General features: G+C 35.3%; 1 protein-coding gene across 2 annotated transcripts in view; it reads left to right on the top strand.

Moving 5' to 3' along the window:
• The window catches only part of LOC127017856 (adhesion G protein-coupled receptor A3-like), a 284,811-nt gene that overhangs the window by 95,411 nt on the left and 164,527 nt on the right, over nt 1–24,873 (top strand). Inside the window, exons 3-6 of one of the 2 annotated variants that reach the window (XM_050899150.1) lie at nt 5,438–5,509; nt 9,359–9,430; nt 18,275–18,346; nt 19,128–19,291. In XM_050899150.1, coding sequence (XP_050755107.1) covers nt 5,438–5,509; nt 9,359–9,430; nt 18,275–18,346; nt 19,128–19,291 — 380 coding nt within the window. Of the gene's footprint in view, nt 1–5,437; nt 5,510–9,358; nt 9,431–18,274; nt 18,347–19,127; nt 19,292–24,873 lie in introns of those variants that run through there. The other variant, XM_050899151.1, reaches the window with a different exon arrangement.

Here is a 24,873-nt window from a genome sequence, read left to right on the forward strand (position 1 = left end):
GCCACGGAAGACGTCTGATAGCTGAGAGGCCTGGAGTAGCTATTAAATGTTCTTGTAAAGTCCCATTAGTAGCCTCTTCCTCTTGTTTCATTTACTTCTCAGCTAAGCCATCAGGAAATGAATATTTCAAACACAGATTTCCCCTCCTTAAGTCAGCTTTTTTTGTTGAGGTAACTCCTCCTAAATGTCTTTAGTAAGTTCAAAGATTAATGTGTAAGGTGATAAACTCCCAGCAGCTTGTGATACTTAGTAAAAGAATCCTCGAGTGTTTTTACCTGTGGGACTATTATTTGCATATACATGCAAATTATCTACACACATGTAGGAAGACAGTGCTTAATGGTTATTGTATGTAATATATGTAAGTTCAGACTTGTAAGTGAAAAGGAAACTCTCCTCTGTTAACTTACTGTAACCTTTTGAGATTGGTTTTTAATGATAACATAGTCCATTCTATATTGTTCTTTTACCTCTTCAGGTCTAGTTAAGATCAGGATACCATGCAGCAAGTATATCTAGCAACTGTAATAAAATTAGAGGAAACATATTTCAATAAATATTGTAGTATTTTATTTTTTGTGCAGCTGTGCAGCCTTGATATAAGTGCTGCAGCTGTTATGACTACAGCTAACTTCATGTAGCTTCCATCTATCTGTACTTGTACAAGGCACTTGGTTTTGATTTCTTTTCAGGTCACGCCACTAGATATATACACCCACACCACTAATGACACGTCATTCAAATTCAGAATAGATACTTTAAAGTTAGAATGTTGCATCAGAAATGATGCAAAACCATAACTGTTAGTTAGAAAATGCTTTCTTTTTGGACTTCAACTGGGTCACGCTGTGGTCATTCAATATTATGATACTAGGGTTCTTTCCCTTTTCTCTTACTTTTGGTTGATGATAAAATCACTTGCATGTTATGTATGCATGTGTGCATGTGTGTGGCCCAGGCTGGGCTGCTGTTTGGCATGCCTTGGATCATGACCTTTTGCCAAACCTCAGCAGTAGCTCTTGGGGAAAAAATGTAAACATACAACCAAATTTACTCTGGTTTCTTTATTTAGCTCAGTGAAAGTTGATACTGATTGCTATAAGGCTTCAATATTACAAACTCTTTGCTAAATTAGAAAATGGGAGAAGCTAATTTAATATTTTAATAAAAGTAATTGTGTAAAAAAATACAAGTGAGAGGTAAGCAAATAGATTCTCCTAATGTAGAAGGAAGAATTATAAGTGATTAACAGTTGTGATGATAATTTTATTTATTTATTTTAATCACATTTTAGTCTTCAAGGACGACAAGGAAGAAAACACCTATTTTGTTAGGCCAGAAGTATATGGAAACATTATGGAATAATACTAATTACTAAGAAAGTGCCAGGATTGTGGGTAGTATAATCATCTACAATTTTCTAAGAATATCCTTGCTAAAATGACCTACCTAATTTAAGTGTAATTTCCAAAATAAGGAGACCAGATGTCTTGTTTGGGACAGTGCAAGTGATGGACACTTTTCCTTGAAATGGTCTGCCTTCTACTAACATTAAACTGGCCTTTTTTCTTCCTGTAGATGATAGTTTAGGATTATGCTGGGTTTTCCTATGTGGTTACAAGTTACAGGGAAACAGAGCAGAGTTTCCATAAAGTAGAACATAGAAGATTTCAGTAAATGGAAGACCTTTTATCGACTTGGTTATTTTGACTTGTATTAAAACTCACCCACCAACAGTTTGCCACTCTTACTGACTCTTTTATATTTGTTGTGAGCTGTTACCACTGTTGGCTATAGGAGATGATCACTTTACCTAATTACAACTTGCAGAGCATTTAGATGAGTTGTCAGTTAGCACAGAATGTGTGTAATTGATCTAAAGATTAATGATTAAAACTGTCAGTTTCCCCTGCCTAAAATGTGGATATTTGCTCTGAACTATGCCTCTAAGTCATTTTCAAATGTGTCCCAGTGTAAAGCCTGAGATAAATCAGCGTAGATCCAAAGGATTTATAGTATTGGGTTGGGGTTTTTGTTTTGTTTTGTTTGTTTGTCAGAAGTTCACATAACGAGAACAGCGTCCTTTCAGTCTTTTCCATGTGGACTCACTTCTGCAAGTTAAAGAACTTCCTTCAACCTGAGTAGTTACGTATTTAACATACTGTACAAGCAAAAGGATCTACATTTCATTCATGAGGATATTGTCAGTAGTGCTGTCTAGAGAAAGCTGAGCCCTGATGTTTGGTGTGAACAGAACCAGAGTAGACCAAACAGTTTAGTATTGAATATTTGAAGGTTAAAGTAAATGAGGCTTTGGCTCACCCACACAGCAAAAATCCTAAACCATCAAAGGAAAATACACTCATGTAGATTAATTTTTACCGAACATATTGACTTGTCTTTGCAAATTGATGGGACTCTGGAGAAGAGACTGCAGAAGTTTTGTATAAACAGTTTTGTTTATGAGAAGGTGTGGAAAATTTGGAGTTAGAGCAATTGTCACAACTTCTTGAGCGGACGAAGGCAGAAGAAAGATGAATCTAGTAGCTGCTGCTGGTACCAGGGAACTAAGACGAAAATGTTTGACCACAAAATTTTAAAAACCCCAAAGATTCTTCCAATTCTTAGAGAGTGTTTTCATGATAACAAACATCATCCCCTGTATTTAATTTGTGATTAAATCAGCTACTGTCACTTTCATCCAAATCCAGTAGAAGGGAAGGGGACAAAGCAAGGAAGAAAACTGCTTTGCCTGGATTAGGGAATAGCGAGAAGGGCAGAATACCTGCAGGAGGATGGCTGTAGCCCCTAATTCTTCCCTGTTGTCCATGGGGTTGTTATGTGCTTTGCCAGATAAGAATCAGTGTAAGCACCAACCTTGATGTCTGTGTTTCTGCCATTGTTTTGCTTACATGACTTCCAGGAGAAAGGAAAGAGCTTAGACCTGTGCCTAAAATTAGTTATAGACTGTGCAGCTTTGCTATGAACACTCAAATCACCATCAAGGTCCTTGCCCAAGCTCTGCCCCTTTCTAGCACCTTTACCTGTCTCCTGAATGGATACTTTCCTTTTTTTCTCCCCTCCTGTGTGCCACCTTTTCTCCCCTTGCCTCTGGCTCATATTGCTGGTTTCTTGAGACTATGGGGAATTTCCTGGGCTCCGACTCACTCCCTTTCCCAGGCAGTACAGGCATACTTATCTCTGTACTGCACAGTAACAGGGAAAAGGAAGCACTTCTGGGTTTTGTGCTTTTTACTAGCTTAGCAACGAGTGAGGGACAGCCATTGTGGCTCTGGCAAATAAGAATGACCTATGCCATGTAATGCGTATGCTTAAAGTATCTAGATATGCATACAGTCATGCATCGCTTTAAAAGTTACATCAGTACTGGACAACTGGAATAGTTGGTGCATTTTTAATATGTTCTTGTAATATCCATTGTATTTGTGTTGGGCTGAGGCTAGCGTATTTTATCGAGTTTATTTGCATAATGAACAGATAACGGTTTATTAGTGAAAAAAGCAACTGAAGAAAGGGAACTTTGAAATATCTAAAACAAGCTAAGATAAAAACAGTAGGAAACTAAACCACTGATTTTCACACATGCATGGCTAAAAAATTTTCTAATATATTTCATAGCTTTATGAATGCTTGTAACTTCAGTTAAGTTACTTAATCATAGGTACTCCTAATAAGTAAACCTGTATGCTTTGCAATACTTACATTTTAAAAAGACTCAAAGCATAGCCTATTGTTTGATTTCAATTTTCCTACCTTTCTCCTGGTCCTTTGCTTTTTTCAATAACATCACAAAATCAGGTGCAACACATAGTCGTGATGAAAGCACCATGTAGAGCAAGCTGGAACAAATAAGAAATGGTAATCTGAATTATTTGACAAGCGACGTTGCCATGTATCATACCTGTGTATCACACCTTGCTGATTATGCAGCATAAACTTTGGGCTGAGTAGACTCTAACAAATGTTAAGTGACTATCTTGAATCTTGCTTACAGTTAGGATTTTACAACTTAAGCAACTGAATATCTATATTTTCTAAACTGAGCTGATATTCCAGGGTTTTTTTTTCCATCAAAATTGCAATCTTGGTCTGCTGTGCATTTGATAGCTCTGCATTTCTTATATGTAAGACAAAACATCTTGTACATAAGTAATCAGAATGTCTTATCACCTTCTTAAGGACTCAGTGTTGCATGTTGCAAGCTGAAAGCTGAACTTGACTTAAGAGTCTGACTGAGATCTTTGTTAGAGACAGATCACTCATCAGCATCATCACTAAAATGAAATAGGTGTGACACACAAATTTTTGGAACTGTAGTCAAAAGATCTGCAAAAATGACTACCAAAATACAGAAATATTTATGATTTTGACTTTGAAATTAAAATATATCCTACTGTGAACTAAACATTTGGGATGAAATCTTGCCCTGCTGAGGGCAATCACAGCTAGTGGAACCAAGATTTCACCTAGTATGCATTTTATTTGCAGTAAAATAAAAAGTCATGAATAAGATGACTTGTGGCTGTTGATATATCCATACTTTGGCAGAGTCAAGCAGTGTATGTGCTGTAATATCCTGGAAGTGGCCAGTCTGAGAAACAACACTGATATTACTGCGCACCAGTTGTTCCCTATGAATTGCAAATTGTCAGAAGATGAACACTGACTCCACAAGAATTTACAGCATTTTTCTCCTAGGCCTGCTTATCTAGTTGCACTGAAGGCATTTCCTCAGGGTTCACATCATGAGAGTCTTGAGACAATTCAGTAGTAAATCTCCGTGGGGACTGAGCTGAGAGCAATGTCATGGCCCCAAGCACTGTGCCAAGAGCAGATGAGATTACTAATGCCAGTGAAATATTCTTTATCAACAACCAATCCTCTGGATTGTCGCCAAGTGCAAAATGAAGCACCTATCTGCCAAAGATGAGAAATTGCTTGTATTTCAGGACAGAAACCTGACCTATCTGTTTATATCTCACATGCCAGCTGCTTTGCCTACATTAGGTGGAAATGAGAAATTTATTAAGTGTAAAGTGCATAGCACAATGAATAAGCAAACTGAAAGGCTCTTGCTTAACTGACTGATTATTTTATTCACTCATTGATTAAAACATTTTTCCTGGGGCAAGAATGGCTAGTAAGCTTGTTTTGAAAAGTATAAATAGGAGAAGAATTAAAACAAGCAGATTTTTTTTTTAACATCTAATCTTAACCACCTTACTTGGAAAAATATGTTTTCATAAACTGCAAATGATGTAATGTTTTTGATGTTGCTATTTAAAAGAAATTCATTCTTGGTTTTAGCTAAGACAAATAAAGGTTAGAATTGCATTGCATTTAACACTCCTCGTGTATAACAGTAGTACAGTAGGTAAAGTGATAATTAATTGCTCCTCCTATTATGTCTCTCTAGAGATCTGAAGAATAATTTGATCAGCACAATTGAGCCAGGGGCCTTCCATGGACTTTCAGAACTGAAGCGCCTGTAAGTATTAATTCCATTTGAATTATTCTGAAAATTGTGTTTCTATCGACATTTGTATCCTTGGGCAACTCAAGTATGCCACCAAACAATAATCACATAAGGACACTGGCTGTAAAATAGAAAATCACACACTGTGTTTTTTAAATTTACCATGCCTCTTGCTTCATCTTTCCCTTCTTTTTTTCCATTTCCCTCTTCTTTTTTACCTTTTCCCATTTAAAATTATCTGTTTGCTCTCCAATGCCCTAACAAGTACATCTACAAACTTAAAAAACACACCTAATTAATGACTTAGCAGACAATATATCACTATAGACATTAATCAGAAATAAAACTAAAAGTGATTTAAATATGTGTAAACAATGTTTTGTGCTACACTAAGTTTTTTTGTTATGTAAGGTCTACTTTACTTTTATCACAGACCAGGTCTATAGAATAAGTTCTTAGAAAGGAAACTTTGTCATGCTTTAGAATTTGTGTACCATTTTCATACCTCTCACATTGACCTTGCTTGATATTTTTTATTTTTAACATGGTTTTCTAGGGAAACAAGACTTATGCAATATATTCCCTGTCCATCGTTCTTGCATTCCTCTCTTTGAAAATGTTCTCATAGTGCTTTTGAAAGCACTGGCTGATTTTTAAACTACATTTGTAGAGGGTAAAAATATTGAAGTTACTAAGATCCTACAAGTGGGCCTTTTTGCTTTTATTTAATAAGGACTACAGACCCTCCTTAGTTCTACTCAGCCTAAAGGAAAAGTGAGATGAACCCTTTTTTAATTATAATTTTCCAAGTGACAGCATCCAAATGTCCATGTACCGGCTAACCAGGCCATCAGCGCATGCCAGAAATCTGCCTAGCCATCGTGTGTGCTGTCTTATGTGTGATGAGAAAACCTATGAGAAAACAGGGGTTATTTTTGTGGGATGGGAAGATTTGGATGAGAAGGAATGCAAATCCACAGAAAAAGAAATTTACAATTCCTTCTGCTTTTTTTGCTCTGAGGTTAAATTCCCTAACAACTGCTACATACATAGAACACTGCACAACCTAAGTAAAAGACTTGCATCTCTGATCATACAGGTAGCAGTATTTTCTAACACCAACCACTAAGTTTTAGTGCGTTTGGGTAGAAAACCAGTGACATAGTAATGATGAAGTCAGAGTAGCATATACATTTTTAATATAAAGAAAAACGTCAGGTTGAAACTTTCTTGCTCACTCTCTGTACAGGGATAACAATACAATGAAATGATCAAAACGAGTGCTAATTGTTGCTTTGGCCGCATACTCTAATAACACAACCCTGACCTCTTGTGGGAAAACCAGGAAACCTGTGCAAATCATGGGCTGCATATCTGAAGACTGCGCAGGTGGAATCTTAGGTCAGCCAGGAGAGGCAAGTCAAGGAAGAGGAAGTCATTAAGCATTGGGAAAAGTGAGAAGAAAAGACTCTTCAGCAAACTAGGAATGGCAACGTTGAGATTTATCATGCCAGATTTCAAAAAACCCCTTGTTGCTGATATGGACAAGTAACATTGGGAGCAACCTAGAGACAGGGAATCGATTAATTGCTGGATTGCCACATATTTGGTACAAATCGATGTAGTTTCACGGTAATAAGAAAATCGCTGCACTCCTTCACTGGGCAACTGTTGGGTAGCAGGCAGTTAAGCAAAAGGAATAAATAGTGTAAACTCCTGTTGAATGCTGAATACAGTAATTAAGACTGTACTTTACATTCACATCTTTTTATTTCACATGTAAAATATAAATGATGCTGTGAAAAGCAGAAGCTGATGTAATATGGGCAACTGCAAGAGATACAGCTATGGCAAGTCAGACAGACAAACTGCAAACTGTCAGCATCAAAATGTTTTCTGTGAATGATTTGGAGAACTGTTATAATTTGTATTTGAATGACAAACTGAATTATTTCAAAGAAAGAAGTACGCACAAAATTGATGAAAATTGAAAATTTATGAAACACTAAAATTATGGCACTTGGTTATTCAACAGAGGAGAGTTTTGTTTTCTCTAACATCAATTTTACAAGTCAGCTTTAGTAAGTTAAATGTCTTACTCCTGAAAAGGAGCACCAGCTTTGTACATTACAAATTGAATTATGTCTAATGTAACATGTATTAGTCTGGAGGAATGTGCAGCAAGCTGTCTCTTCTTTTTGCTAATGTTTTTTTAGAAAACATGTTTTACAATACAGAGATTTCAGCCACTGCCATATATCTTATTGTGAAAATAACACTCATTGAAGTAAACTTTGAGAAAAGGGTATGTAGCCTTTCACTTTGTTAAAAATACCATTTTACTGTGTGCACGCTTAGAGAAATATGTACTTGTTTTGATTATTTTAGATGAAATTTACTTTTGCTACCCAAATTATGCCCCACATAGTGATGCATTTCTTCCATACGTGTTCAGACTTTGCTTAGGCAGAAGTAAAGCATTACCCAACCAAGAATTCTGGGTGGGTTCTTATTTACTATTTACCTCTTCTAATAGAAAGATATATATATATATGTATGTTTGTCTTAAACTTGCATTTTTAGATTTTCTATGTAGCTTTCATTAGGAGAACTTAAAGAATAATGCTAATATGCAATTATTACACTATACTGTTATCCACACTATTTTCTCAGCTGTTGGCTACTTAATATCCCTGACAAGCATTTAAGAAATATTTTCATTCTAATGTGATGTTTCATCATTTAATTGTACAACAATATATTCTTTGTCTGATAGAAGAAGACTTGGTAGTGAATTCTAAAGAAATTACCTTCACAGTCTAGCTAATTGGATATGTCTCCATGAAAGCAATAATTGGATTTGTCAAACTACAACCTTTATTTTCCTGTTTGATTACTTTAGTGTTCTCGTGTAACAATAGCAAAATAGGGAACCCGCACAACATAACAAAAGAATCGGAAGGCTACCACTGATTCTAAAACAAAAATATATTCAGATCAATTTTAACATTTTAATAGATGTATAATCACTTAAAATCCTTACATTACTGCAATTATTTAAAAAACCATACTTGATAAGAAGGAAAATTTGAGTCAAGGTTGAAAACCAAACATGTAAAAATTAAACACTAGTTCAGAATGCAGCAAGGGGCAGTATTCATGTTGTTATCACAACATAATTGTTCATGCCTATTTTTGTCTCCTTCCTACAAGTATCCTATACATTATGTTGTATGTATGACTTGTACAGAAAACATCCATTCACCTTTCTGCAGACAAGAGTTATGGAACATAATGCCTTGTACTATTTGTGGTCTGAGACAGCCACAGTATTGCTCTTAAAAGAGCTTGCCAAGTGCTTATCAAGACTGACCTTACTACCTCAAAAATGAATTGCTCTCTGGTTTCTGTGATTTCTTCAGCAAGAAAGCATGCTGTCAATGAGACGAGACATTAGTAAACAGCAAAAATATGTCAATTTTGGCTGAATATTGCATGCAACAAAATGCATAGTATTTTTCATAAGTAAACAAACAGGTGCTAGTAACTTTGATAAAGAAAATTATTTATATTGGAAATAACTTTTGGTTTTTTATTTGCTACATATATAAAATTACATTTTAATGCAATTAGTATAAGTTGCAGTATGGTATGTTTAATTGTGGAATATTGCTCAATAATGTTAATATAAAAGTTGTTAAATCTATTTAATTCAGTTATGTTACATTATGGGAAAAGGTTTTATTTCTCATTTGTCTCTAACTCCGTAAGTGTTAAAAATAAAGAGGCTCTATGTGATTATGTAGGTGTGTATATGAATAAGATAGACCTAATGTTTCACAGGTTTTTTGTTTGTTTCAGGGATCTTTCAAATAACAGAATTGGTTGCCTAACACCAGAAATGTTTGTTGGACTTAACAGTCTTCACAAACTGTGAGTATAATACCACTTTTGTTTTAAACAGGAGAAATCCAAACTGTCACATGGCTTACCTGAGTACAGTTGGCAATAAAATGTCATTACAAGAAAGTTATGGGGTTTGTACTAAAAAAACGCCCTCTCCTGAGCCTTTGATTGTGATGACTTGATATTTTAAAGACGTTTCTACTTGTAATAGTAAAATCTATCAGAACTGCAAAGAATTAAATTTCATTTTCACATTGAAAAGAGGCTGAATGTGACATTTCTGTTTGAATGCATTTCTGTTTGCATGTCTTGGAAACAATTAAAGGTCAAGCATGCAAATTAGACTTATACTGGTTAAAAAAGATACATTGCTCTTTGTATCCATTACAGATCAATTAGAATTTTATAACTTTTTTTTTCCTGAAGTGTATTACATAAAAAAGTAAGCATATACTGAGAAAAAAAAGTATGAAGTATCAAGTAAATTTGGAATATCAGGGTAGTTCAAATTGCTGCAGAAATATCAATTTTAGACTGTCCGTTTAAGGTGTTGTGTTGTACACTTTATTTGTCATAGTACTTTTTGAGTCATTAGTTTATCATGTGCAACTGCACTGGAATATGCTCTAGGGAGCAAAGCAATCAACTTGCATGTCCATAAGCGTGCCAGAGAGCCTATGTGATCAATAGATTATCAGGCTATTCTAGAAAGAGCACTCAGAAAACATGAGATTATGATAGTATACCCAGGCTGTTCAGTTTTAGGGAGAGTCAGATGACCTGGAAGAAGAGATAAAATGTGCAATGACAAAGTTTGCTGGTAGATGCTAAGCTAACCAGAGAATTAGAGACAAGGGTTGATTTTGAAGGAGGACAGAAGTAATGTACAGGACTCCATGACCAGGCAGTAAAATGGCAGAGGAAATTTAATGTAGACAAATATTAAATGATGCAAGGGAGGAAAACCAACCTGCTCTGAGCTAACCATTAAAACACAGGAAAGATTTTTTGAGATATAGTGGATAATGCCATGAAAACATCTGCTCAGTGCTCAGTATCATTAAAAAAATAATTAGGGAGTATTATTAAAGGAAGAGAGAACAAATTGGAGAACATCCATTGTACTATGGGAAAAAAGCAAAGAACCTTCATTTTTAATACTGTGGGCAGTTCCAGTCTGCTCATCTCAAAAAGATGACCAAAACTAGAAAAGGTTCAGAGAAGGACAAAAAGGAATGGCCAAAGGTGTGGTACAGCATAGGCAAGTACTAGGAACGAGTAAGTTAGCTGCGACTTTCCTGGCTGGGAAAGGGACAATTCACAGGAAGGGTCCTGGTTTAAATGGACATTTGGCCAGACCCAAGAGGGCTCTGTATCTTCATTCACATCTGTCTTCATTCCTGAATGGGAAATAAATTCCTGTACTGCATCATAGTGTGTTACAAATCTCACACTTTATTTTCTTCCTCTCCAGCCAGTTCTGGCATTTCCTTGGAAAAACAGGGAAATCTTTCTAAAAAGATCTGCCATGAGGTCAAGATGACACCAGGTGAAAGGCTGAAATCTGGCATGCTTACTGATCACGTTAATGAGAGTAACTATGCCAAATCTTTTTGATGAAAACAAGTGAGAATAGATGATGGGAAGAGCCTTGATAGCATGTTGATGAACAGGTGCAGACTGCCCCTCTTTTTATTCATCTCAGATAAGCTGCCACATTGGGCAAGCCCAGCTCACCTATTGAGGGTTGCTGGGTCTCCTTTTGTTGTGCACAGTGAACATGACTGTGACTATATATCCAGATTACCATAGGAGGTATGTTTAATTCAAAATGGTGAAGTCACCTTATTAAATGGAAGGTGCTTCTAGATGCTAGGAACAACCTCAATAGAAACTGTTCAAATTCCTGCTCTCTCAGGAAAACATGTCTAAAAATTCCGTTCGTAAATCTTCCAGGCTCCATCTTAAAAGCTAATTAGCAGTTAAATACGGAACTTCAGTCTTGTGATGGTAAGGAACAGAAATTCATTCACAGTGAGCATACAACATTTGTTCTGTGACAGTGTTTGGCTGTACTATCCCTTTCTTCTGAAGACCAGGAAAGAGTGTGGCAGTATATCTCTGCATCCTTCACTGATACCAGAGATGTTGGAAAAAGGCACAATATGCACGATGAACACCCGTTCAGTTACCGGGCTGATCAATCCTTGGTTATTGACCTTAATATTGACCAATCCTTGGTTTTCTTATTACTAGATTTCATTTTCACATGCTTACATTTCTGAGCCAGAGTCATTAGTCAAAGCACTAAATACAATCAGTCACAAGACTGCTTCTGCAGAACACCAGTAATGTCTCACTCCCCTCCCTCCTATCCTGTCCATTATCTGACGGTGTCTTACAATAAATGCACTTAACGCCAGGTTCTTCATGCTTTTATGGATGTTATGTCCATGTGTCAGTGGAAAAAATTATGATTCTGGTAACTGCAGACCTGTTAGTCTGGCCTCGTATTTGATGCAGTAACTGAGTGAGTTTTGAAACAAAGAAAAATGGAAAAAAATGTTGGCAAATCAGAAATGGGAAAAAAAATCAATATGCGTCTATTGAAGATGTATCATGTAATCATATAAAAAGATCACTAATTTTCTAGACAAGGAAAATTATTTATTGATTTTCATATACATCTAACATAATACCATATAAGCAGGAGAAAACCATTACCATCTATACTAGTGTTTTCATGTGAGTGGAATTAGCCTAGAAGGCCTCTAGTTGCCCAGGTATTTTTTGGATTTTAACTAGTTCTGCAGATCAGTAGTCATACTGTAGGTGGTCTTGGGAAACATAATTTCCAGAATTTAGTGTATGCTTCTCCCATAAATACCTATAATCCAAATGACCAACCTTACTGAACAGAATAGAAAATAGTAGTAATTGGATATATTTAGGCCATATATAATAGCTACTTTTTCTTCATTTCTTACTTACAATATAGTAGTACTGTTAAAGTGTCTTTTCCACCTTGTTTTAGTGTACTTTCCAAAGTTTAACTTAATTTTTGGTAATTCTCATCATCCCTCTATGCTTCTTGTCTTTTTGCTAATCTTTTCCTGTTTATTATAGTCTCTCTACTTCTTTGATCTTTTTAAAACTTGAATTATTTTTTCAAGATTTAAGATTTGGTTATTGATCCATTTAGTCTATCTTCCATTTTTCTTATTTTGGTTTTAAATTGCCTTTCTACCATTGACTTAACAAATGGGGCCATCCTGCATTCCAGTTCATGTACTTTAGTAGTTCTTCGCTAGTTACTTTATTCATTTTTTTTATTTCAGAAGTCTGTCCTTTGGAAATCAGAGGCATAGGAATAGATAAGTCTAAATTCCCCTTTCATCTGAAGTAAATCAGTTCATGATTGCTATGTCAAAAGTTATAACTTTCTGTTTTGTAGGGACTGTTCTCCTTACCAAACCAAAGTCAAAAGTACCATTACTCTTGTTGAGTCAGTGATTATTTTGTGAGGAAATACAACCACAATCTCAATCAAGAGGAACTGTTCCCTGCTGTTCATAGTATCATTTGTTCCTCGACCTCAGAAATCTGATGTAATGACATAGTGCTGATAGTAATTATTTGAGCTGGGATCTCAATTTGCCTCTGGTGTAAGAACTGGTGATTGCTCGTTGACTGCAAGCTAATGCCACCTGGTACTTTTCTAACACTTTCTAGCTTTTTTCCCCTTGGAAGTTCATACAAACTTCCCAGAATTAAACTTTTTAAACATGTTTAAAATACAATAAGTCACCTTTCCATTGCTACTGATACCTCTGAATTGTGTTTACTTGTCATTTCAGGGATATGAGAAAGCTGTTCCCTGAAAAGGTTATGGAGAAGCATTTACTTAGTGTAACATCAGTGTATATAATTGTACCAAGGAAAAGATGACAGGTTCTTAAACATGGAACTGGTTTCAGAGCCATCAAGTGTGGTTTAGATTACTGAAGGAGCAATGTAAAGAGATATATATATGCACGTTGATTTATGCAGTTGTTGATTGTGGTAATTAGAGCTCTCCTGTGTTACGTTAGCGGAGATGTACAGAAGGATCTTTGCAGGCTGTTATCAAAACCAGTAGGGAGAGCCGTGATTCCACTGGAAAGAGCAAAGGACATAAATCTTTTCATGCACCTTCTGTGAAGTACAGAGATGAGATTTTCTTATACTGTTTACAAGCACAAATACCAGGTGAAACAAAATAACAGTGTGTGTTTCACTCGATCTTGTAAGTCTAATTTAGTTTGAAAAAATTGAGTTAGAGCTGAAAAATGAGCTCTAGGCGCAAACCAACATAGGATGTTTAACCAAATGATGTGATGCATATATCTAAACTGGGTAGGGTAAAGGTATGTTTAAATACTTCACTAAAATGAAGGATGAGAACTGCCTGAGCTTTCAGGGATAATGCAAACGCCCTTCAGAGGGATTGATGGTTTTGTGCAGTCCATTTTAGAACAGGACAACCTACAGGATTCTTGAATTAAGAAAAAATTAATTAGTAATATCACTAGTATTGTTTTGAAAACGTGCACACATACAGAAATCACAAAAAATTGTAAGCCTCTTGATAATGTAGAAAAGAAGACTTTTACTCCAATTGCAGTCAGGATGTATATTTCAGTGAAGAGGAATTGAATTTCAAGTTACTAATGAAATCTAAAATTTCACACAGCTCCTGAAATTACTGCAGCCAGTTAGTTGTGATTATGTTCCTTGAGACTGATCTAATTTTTACACCTTCTTGGATTTGATGATTTGTACTGTGGAAAATGATTCCAAAATGCTTTCACGTTATATAACAGATGCAGCTGACAGATGCAGCCTCAGACAGTATAAGAAGATTTATTATGTCTTCTAAGATATTAGCTTAACTTTTTTGGCTTATATATTACCCTTTGGCTGTGTTTATGCTGTGATGAGGTGCACATATTCTAACTAGGAGTGACATAATTGAATGCAACAAATCTTCCAAATCTCCTTTGGCCCCTCAGTGGCCATGTTTCAGTGCTTTGTTCCAGGATTATGTATGCAAATATATTTCTGCTAGGTAATGGAGCTGCCATCCACATTAATTCTGTTTATATTTAATCTACATATCAAGAGCTGTGGAATACTGGGATGGTGCCACTGTATTGATGTACCAGATTCCATTTCTTTAGTCCCCCGCAAGTTAGCTCTTCAGGTTCTGAAATGTTGCAGCCTTAAATCTGTTTCAACAAGCAGCTACTGCTGGATCTTCCTTTTCAAAGTTCGAAACAGAACTTCCTCCTTACTTCCAATTGTTTGATTAAAGTATATCTGATTTATTCTTCATCCTGCCTCTGAATTATCATCAGCAGTTAGCTTTATGATAATATTATACCATAAATTCTTGTGTGACTTTCTTGCTGTCATTGAAGCAACTAATCACTTTGTATGGTGCCAGAAATAAAGTACAAAACCAGTAGCATAGTGAATCAAACAGACCCCACTTTAGCAACATCAAGAAAATATGCACCATAACCTGCTCTCTCTGTATTTCCGTTGTCGTTTTTACCGCTCCTATCCCAGCCTTTTTGCACTGATCAATCTGTCACCCTTGCATTCAGCTTTTGCTTTTTAATACTGCTCATAAGTGAAGCATTCTTCATATTCATGTACTCCTGCTTCTATCTACATTTTGTCTCAAAATGGTCCTTTGAGACACATAACTCCCTTTCACTGTTTTATGGCGTTTGTCATTGATATTAAATCTTTTGTAAAAGTGTTTTGTTTATTTCTGTAAAAGCACAAGAGTACTTGGTATATGAAAAAAAAAGTGTAGGACCTTATACATAAGACTAAAATATTTTACCTCTGATATAACAGAAAGCACATGTTTCTGTTAATGGAGTTAAGTTAATGGCATAGTAAGAGCTACCAGCTTTGGAGTACATTAATTTGTTATGTTTGAAATGTTTGCAAACTAGGTGATACAAGTGTTTTTAGAACAAACGTCCTTTTAAATCAAGCTAGATTGGGTTTTTAGGATATCTGAAATGGCGGAATTTCACAACACTATGCATTTGGAGACATTTTAATATATAACATAAATGATGTGAACTGACAGAACCAGGCATTTGCAGGGTGCTGCAGATATCTAGCTCAGAAATACATGTGTTGTTGGGGTGATTTGAGAAGACTTCTGAAAGTTTTGTTAGAGAACAAGCTATTCCCACTGTTGGAGATCCAAATATTGTAATTATGTGTTTCCTGGGCATAGAAATGTATTGCTTTATGACTTATACAGCCCTGTGAACATGATCCTAGTTTGCTAATTATTATTAGAAATATGGAAACTTCAAACCAGGTCATTGCCAGAAGAATATGAAAGAATGTGAAAAATTGGCTTGCTGGCTTTGTGCTGACTTTGGAACTGTCAGGAACGCAATTATTCTAGCACTTGGCAAAACCACTGAAGAAAACGGTTACGTACTTCTCTGTCACAATAAAAAGAAACCAAAAATCTGTAAATGGAATATGAGTCAGGAATTTTTAGGTTAATACAGTGTAGGTCAGTTCTGCCTAGATATCTTGGTGGATTTGGTAGGACCTATGGAAAGCGCATAGATTCAGTAGACACAGAATGGACACCACAGGCAGGTGCATAGCTGCCATACATCTGCTGAACCCTGCTACATCAGCTGTGGACATGACTTACAGTTTTTCCCTGTTTACTAAAATATTGACCAGACATAAAGCCTTCCTTTGGTCCAAATGGAATTACCAAACTTCAGACTTGGTGTTCTGTTTGTTTTGCTGTATGAAGCCTGGCTAGCTATTTAAGGGAAAAGCTGGGATTTGCATCAGATCGGAAATGTTGTCATACTGCAGTGGAGTAAGGCAGAGAAAAGAAACCCCTGTATTTCTGCCCTCTGGCTGCCATCCATGCAAGGCTAGGCAGATTGCTTTCCCCGTCATTCAGTTCAGCATGATTGTCCTCTGTCAGTAAATTTATACTACTGGAGCTGCTTTCATATTAGTGGAACCACTTCTGATTTTCTTCAGTGTTAATGTCAGGGTTATCAGTTTCTGATTTAGTCCGTTTAACGTTCCAGTTTGCTGAGCTGCTTCAGCATATGCCTCATCAGGGCTTATGTCCAATAAGTACATGCGTAGATCCATTTAATTTTAGGTAAAGAAGTAACTGAGTCTTTGTGAAATGCTCAATATTTTTAGTTCCTGTAGATAAATCCAAAATATTAAAGGTATAGAAATAGGTAGCTACAAGCAAACATTCATTTCTACCTTTAGACATACCCACACTTGAAGAGATACTCGAAAGTCATTCTATTTCCAAGAGCTTTGCACCACAACTGTATTAAAGGTGCACCGTTAAACAAAATCTTAACAATGAGTTCAATCATATCAACACATCTCATCATCACTCAATATAATGAGAAATAATTTCACTTAACATTGGTAAGCCAGTTTATTTTTCTGTATTAGTAGAATTTTGCTTTAAACTACTATGAAAATTTGAAGTGTTCAAAGTTAATTTTCTTTTTTTTATTATTTCAGTGGTGAAAAATTGTGTGCAAAAATAAGATTAGTCATTGTTTCAAGAATGCTCCGTAACTTTCTTAAAGTAATTTATAAATTAGCAATATTTTCTCTTCTTTCTTGAATTCATTGATCCGTATGTGTCTGTACAGGTTCTGTAGAAAGCATGGTTCTTGAGGGTTTTTTTCTTCCTTACTTTATAAAGCTGGTTCAGATATTTTGCAGCTTGGTAGATTTCTCACTGGTGGAACATTGCTCCTTATCTGAATTTGTATCTTCAGTTTAGTATACGTTCTTTACTTTGTAGACAGAAGTAAAATCAATAATTATAAAAACAGCCTTTTTAATGAAAAAGTAATGAAACCATTTTCTTTGCCAGTCTACATTTTTTTCTATATGTAACAACAAATCTCCAGTGAAGAGATCTGAAATTTCACTGATAGCTGAAATTTTGTAGCCATCCTTGAATTCAGATATGTAGGCTTCAGGCACTGGATAGAAAGGAACATATATCAGTATTTCAAAAGTAGGTAAGTCATATGCTATGAAATGTTAATCTTGGATACTGCACTAATTTTTCAGTTTACTGGTATAGAAAAAGACAGTATTACTTGACATTAAGCATTTACCTTTTATGCTATTAAGGCACTGGCAGAGCAATACTGTTAAACTAGGCAAAATTAAATTTCATCTGTTTGCAAGTATTCAGCCTAATCCATTCAGCCATCAAGACAAGAAATAGTAAAACAGTAGTTAAAATGAAAATGTCCTTAGTTTAAGGTTGGGAAAAATCAGCTTGTTTAGAGTCCTTTGTAATAAAACTATTTGTGTAGTTACTTTGAAAACTCATTACTGTTTTAAGGAATTGTTTGAATTCTTCTGAGCATTACTAAATTAAGATACTTTTCTTATTTCTTTACCTTGAAGTGGCATTCTACATACACTATAAAAATACAACATAGGTCTCTCTGACTAATCATTGTATGAATATTTTCACTTAAACTCTATTCTCTTCTAGAATTCTATTCTATTAAATGTGTAGAAATATTCCTGTTTATTAAACCAAGTGAATTGTATGTATACCTGCTGTGAAAATAAAAGAAGTAAAAGTGTATGATTTGATCTGAATATTGCTGTCATTTACAAAAAAACAATGTACAAATTTAAATATGTTTTTATTGTTGTCAAGAAAGCAGAATTTTGTAATCAGCATTGGGAAAATTATACTCTATGACAATTTTTTTTTCTTCTTGTATTTGTTGTAACTGACTGTAAATTACTTTTTTGTAGGAATTTGTCAGGGAATATTTTTTCAAGTCTCATGAATGGACTTTTTTCTGAGCTGCTATCTCTGAAAGCACTGTAAGTATCATTCCTTATCTTCAGAAATTTGAAATGTTTAGAAAGACTTTAGAATAAACATAGCAGAGTTGAATATGAATTCAAACAGGATTGTTTCTAGCAATGCTTTCCAAATGTAAAATATGCAGTATTTTGTTATCAATGTCTGTCTCGCTATTGATGAGCTGCCATCTTCTACCTGTCCCAGTGAAATGGATAGCACTGACAACTTGACCCCATTCCTGACTAGCACAGTCTAGCCATCCTGACTAGCATCCCTGGTTTTTTGTCCTTTACGATCTTATACTTTTCCATGTTTTCATGCATTACATCATATAATAACTAAATACACAAACACACTCATGTTAAATATTTTTCCTGCAATTATAATAACAAGTCCCAGTTATTTATATTAAATGCACCTCTCTGAGATTTAAAAGTGTATACTGGATGCTTCCATGGTCAAGTTTCTACTTAAAAGAGTTTTTAGTAAGTGAAAGTACATTATAGTATGGCTTTCTACAGTAGCACATACTCAAATTTAATTCAGTAGTCAGTGATGCTGTTCTGTAACCAAAACCAGAATTTTGGCATAATGTCTTGGAAGTCATTAATAGTGGTTCAATGTGTATTAGTTGTCTCAGGATATCTTTATAATTGTACATCTGTAATTATACATCCATAGTTATGCATTTATCTAGAATTAGTTCTCTTTGGAGTTAGATAATTTGAATCTACCAGAAGAAAGTATATTTATGAAAATTGCATGTGTACCAATTGTGATCTTTCTTTGCCTTTCTAGACATTTCAACACTGATTCACTCATTTGTGACTGTAATCTAAAATGGGTCTTGCAGTGGGCCAGAAATGCTTCGGTTCGAATAGCGGAGGAAACAGTTTGCGCTTACCCCAGTGCTTTACAAGGACTGTCATTTCGTAACCTGAAGGAAAACCAGCTGATATGTGGTGAGCTGTACTCTCAGTTAACATTACAAATTGAAGTGGAATCCAGAAAAAATATTAGAAAACAGAAATGATGCAAAAAAATATAAAAAGAGTAATAAAGCTGACTTGCTTATAGGCACAAAGCACTTTACTGTCTAACAAAGAGCAGACTAAAACAGAGATTTTAAAAGTATCACATACTGCAGAGAAAAAAATCATTGCCTAAGATGATGCTGGTGGGTTCCATAATCAGAAGTATAATTTCACACATACTTGATTAATCACAGAATTTTTGAATCTTTGACTTTCTTGAATGATAGAAAATTGCTGAGATGGTGACTTTGCTAATGTCTTACGGAAACAAGAGGAAAGTCACACTTTTATCCTAATAACCACAAGAGGAATTATGTGTGTTGCTAACACATTTACAGCAGAAGGGAGATCAGAGTTGACTGGAATAATGACAACAAATTTGGTTTTAACAGCAAATACAGATGTTTACAAGTTGGGAGAGATGTGAAAGGATGTGAATACCAGCTACAGATGGTCCATCAGCTGAATTGTTGAGGAAACACAGACACCTGTCTGGAGGCAAATAAGGAATGAGCTCTTGTGAGCGAAAGGCAGACAAATTTCCAGTAGCCTCTATTACTGAATATTTGAAAATCTGCAATACTTCTCAAATATCAAGCTGCCATTTTATAGAGACCCAGTATGGGCATCTTCCTAGATATCCATTTCCCAGCAGGAAAAGTCCTTCTTCAGAAAATGCTGGAATGATCAGAAGAATTGATTAAGGACTGTTAATGGGTATTTCCAGGTTGCCAATGAATATGACCCTGTGAATTTTATAGAGGAAATGAAAGCAATTTCTCAGAATTTCATACTTTAATTTCTAATAGGACTCCTTACCACACCTCTGATACAGAATGTGTAATGCCTACCTAGTTCTCACTGTTATTTATAATGCCCACAGAACACTTGACAAAGTTTGTAATAACTGCCAATAGCTTGACACTGCTTTTAATATCCGCAGAGGGCTTCACGGTGGTTATATTTACTGAGCCTTCCACCAGCTCTGTAACGTCTGCAAGGTACTTCACGGTGTTCATAATAGCTGTTGGGCAGCTCACAGTGCCCACAACATTTAGCAATTTCATTTTCAGTAACTTAATTTGAACTTAGGCATAACAGAAGGCTGTCTGGCACCAAAATAATAACAGCTATTGAGAATGTTTTAAAAATAATATGTGTTGAAATATGCATAGGGATAATCAAATTAAGCATATCTTAAAGAAAATATTAAGTGATTTAAAAATTAAAAACTCCTGCATGTGAACATCTTCCATACTGTTAGACATTTGTATTTATAGTTACTGATCTTCCTTCTACATCCTAGAAGATGTCATGAGGTATCACAGTCACAAGATGAGCAAAGAAAAGAAGAATGGAAGGGAAAAAATAAAAATAAAAAGGAAAAGGCAAAGATCTTTGCAGGCGAGTTAGGGAATGAACCAAAAAGTCCAGGTATGTGGAGACGAAACTAGGCAGTAAAAAAATTTCTGAATAGCCACAGGGAGCAGTTTGCCACGAGCTTTTTAGATTTATTTTATGTTTTGATGGGAGAAGAAATCATCTTTCAAATTTCTTTCTGGCAAATCTTTCTCATGCATCTGATAACTCACAATAGCCAAAGTAGTCACCCGTTGAAAACAGTTAAAAACCTGCTTTGGGGATTTTTATAGGAGTTAATTTAAGTAACTGCACAGTTTTGGAATTCACAGGGTTCTACTTGCACATTTCATTAACAGCTTATAAGAGCTACTTAAATCTTCTTTAACAAAAATCTCCAACTCTCAGAAATGTTCAGCTATAAACCAATTTTTGACAATGTTGGAAATAAGGCTGAAAAGTTAGTTTGATGATAAAAGATAGTTTTGCCTTTGTCTTCTGCCTTAATTACGAGGGACAGCAATGAATTCATAATGGTATGGGCAGAGTATCTTTCTGAAAAAAGGTTGTGAAACTGGCTTCATGCAGTGCCTTGTTACTGTTTCTCCATGACTCCAAATAAAACTTACTCAATTTACAGGAGGAAAATTACATTCTCCTGAATACCAGTGCTATAAATTCCACCTGAGGTCTGATAGGAGTCTGTGATTTTCCCTTGCACACATCAGCAGCAGAAATGGATTCTGTAGGCCAAATTCTTCACTCAGGAAAGACCTGTATGAGTTTTTGTCTTCAGGGGATTACAAAAGATTGCTCTTAAAGCTGGGTTTTCATTATTTACACCGATGAATAAGATATTAGAATTTAGTTTCTCAGTCTCAAAGCTGTATTGATGCTATTGAACTAACAGCACTAGGTAGTAAAAGTTCAGTTGTCCTGCAAATTACAATTGACGTATAACTCTGATGAAGCCTTTTTCTGTTAGAAAATGTTGACTCATCAAAACAGATGTTTGGAAAAGTGCTGACTTTCTTGTGTCCCCCAATTAGATTTTATTTAAAGCTTAGAAAGTAGTTGACATAATATCAATAATCTTTAGATAAATGATTTGGCTGAAAATTATGTAAATATTTACTAAATTATACAAAAAATATTGCAAAGGTCAAAATATAAAAATAATTTTATAGTGCTTTAAGACATTATTATTTATTTATTTCCACCACAAAGAAAATTATCTAATTCTCCTGGGACAGAAAACTGTTTCTCATGCAGGTCTCCTACAAATTAAAGTATTGCTTTTTGTGTATATATTTTCTCTACAGTTGTTTATAAATAAGTAATTGGGACCATGCTATCACCTTTTTTTAATTAAAAAAGAAATTGCTCAAAAGTAAGAAAATATAAAAGGATATTAAGAAATATAGTTTTTTACTTAGCGTTTAATGCATTTATACGTAATAAATTACCTTTTTATTCCTTATTATTATGTATTTCTCAGTGCAGAGAGTGGATAGGGTTTAGTTCTTTTCTTGGTGTCAGTAGCTTTTCAGGTTTTTGTAGACTACTGTCCTAATCTTGGTCATCGTATTGTTGCATGGACCTATAAAGCAGACAGGTTAAAAGAACTGGACATAGTATCTTGCCAGTTCTAGAAAGTCTAAATGTAGAGAGGCACCTAGACTTTTTTCAAGTCACTTCGCTCTACTCGACCAGACGGTTTGACATGTATATATCCACACCATCTCATCACAGCATTTTCAGGCAAGCTAGTTTTGTTGCCTGTCACCCTTCCTGTTCCTGTTGTTGTCCTTACCTTTCCTAGCAGTCAGCTGCAAGGCAGTCTGGCAGTCAGCCTGATAAAGCAATCTTTAACAGTCTTGAATGGCTCTCAGGCCATGTTAGCAGAGCTCATTCTAGCCCTCTGCATCTGACCCTTTCATGAGGGATTGGCTGAATGTAATCCCCCAAAACTGTTTACCCTCTTTCTCTCTCTGTGTTGATGGAAAGCTATGCACAAGTCTTTTTCTTGGAAGAAATGAATCGGTTGCTTATATCTTTATTATGCTTCTGCACCTAATTTTTCTGTTTCCCACTTCCTTATTTGCTGTGTTGTATTGAATGTGAGAAGATCTCCTTGCATGTTGAACTGCTTCAACACAGGACTGTAAGACAAGAAGTAAAATAACTTCTAAGATACAGCATTATTTATTCACCTGTATTGTGCACATCTCTGAAAAACCCATGTTGTTGCAATAACTACAACCAACAAGGGCAAATGGAGACAATTAGCAAAGTTAGTATTAATGCACATTCTTCGTATACCATCTTCAGTCAAGAAACTTCCAGAGTAAGGAAACAGATATAAGCTCAAATGTTAGATACATTCATTTTAAGACGCAGTCTCAGGGGAAAATATGGTGGAAATAGAACTTGCAAAGCACAGAGTAATGGCAAATTACAAAACAAAGTATCACAGCTGAGTCATTTTCCTTTCTTGTATTAACATGGCTGAGATAGCATCTGTTTTTTAGTGTCTCATATACCTTCGTGGGGGTAGAGTGGCCTCCCTAGGCTCAAGAGCCTGTGTTTCAGAGGCTCTGAGTATCCAGAAGCTGGTTTTGAAGTCTCTTGTTGCTCTGGGTGCTCCACATTCATGAAAATCAACTGTAGTGTGTTTCACATGGCTTAGAGGGGTTGTTACAGTATGTTATTTTGAAAGTATGTATTATGACAAAATGTGTGTTCTATTCATAGGTAGTGTGCCCGTTGGTTGTGATGAATAGAATTGTAACTGTTTACATCAAACTTGTAGTGAGAAATTGTTTGGGTTGGTTCATAATTTACTCATAGCTTTAATAGTCAATTAGGACTTTCACTATGGATGACAGGGAATGAGTACTCAAAATACCGAACTGGAGTTTTATCTGTATAAGATCTATATGATTAGGTTTCTATCATGCCTTAGGGGGCTGTCTACTGAGAAAAGCGTTAACGCTAAAGAAGAATAAAAATCCATCCTACTGAAAATAGAGGTGAGAAAGAATGGAAGATAATAGCTACAAGTTGTGAGTGTCCAACAGTGTTTGAATTATTACTCAGTCTCTGAATTCTGTAAACTACCTTAGTTTGAAGTGTTAGCTCATGAGTGGAATTAGCAAGTTGTGACTCAGAAAATATTATTGAAATGCACTTTTTTTGGTATAATAGACTCCCTACTTAGGAGAGGTACTTCAAAGGGAGGGATACAAATCAAAGGCATAGATCCTTTTCTGGCTTCTGTGTTCTGCAATACAATTCATCAAATGTTTCATAGAAAATGTAAATAATATATTAGGAGGGAGGGGATATAGTTGTTAGGGAATTGTTTGTACTTAACCAGCACCTTGTCTTTTGTAGCTTGCCTCACTTCACTGAGAATCAGAGTATTCATTCTCTAAAGGTTAAAATGTAAGCACTTTCTGCTCTGATGCTCCGTACCTGTTCATATTGAAACTAGTGCAAAGCAAGAAAAAGAAGAGAGCACATTTATATTCTTTATGCACTCTTTCTACTTGTGTTCTTAGAGATTTCGTGACCATTTTGAGATTTAATTTCTTACATAGAAAGGTATGAAGTACTTTCATCATCACTTAACTACTGTCACATTTTCTAATCTGCATTTCTCATGCTTAAATATCAGCAGAACATTAAGGCATATTTCTCTCGGGCCACGTGCAGCTCCCTAGTCTATTTTCATAAGTAATTTTTTTTGCAATCTTACCTAAAATACTACCAAAATTCAGAACATTCAAGACTTTTAAAATAAATTAGAGTAATACCATTGGGAAAAAAGAGAACATTTTCTTTTCTATAATTCCCGTATAAAGTACTTTCATTTTTTGAATCAGCTTTTTTTTTCTTGACATAGATTCTTAAAACACAGTGTGGCTTTAAATGCTTTCTCAGCAATGGTGGAATAGCAATGTTTTAGATGCTATGTATGTTGAAATGTCCTTACAATTTTACCTGATATACTTACACATTGTTTTCCCTTCATCCCTAGCAGAGTAAGTCTGTTTCCACTGTCCAATAGTAAGAACTTTGAAAGAGATATGTACTTTTAAAATGCTAAAAATAGAAAAAAATAGATTGATATTGGGAAATTTTATCTT

This window comes from Gymnogyps californianus, chromosome 6 (assembly GCF_018139145.2).
Source record: "Gymnogyps californianus isolate 813 chromosome 6, ASM1813914v2, whole genome shotgun sequence".
NCBI classification, from domain to species: Eukaryota; Metazoa; Chordata; class Aves; order Accipitriformes; family Cathartidae; genus Gymnogyps; species Gymnogyps californianus.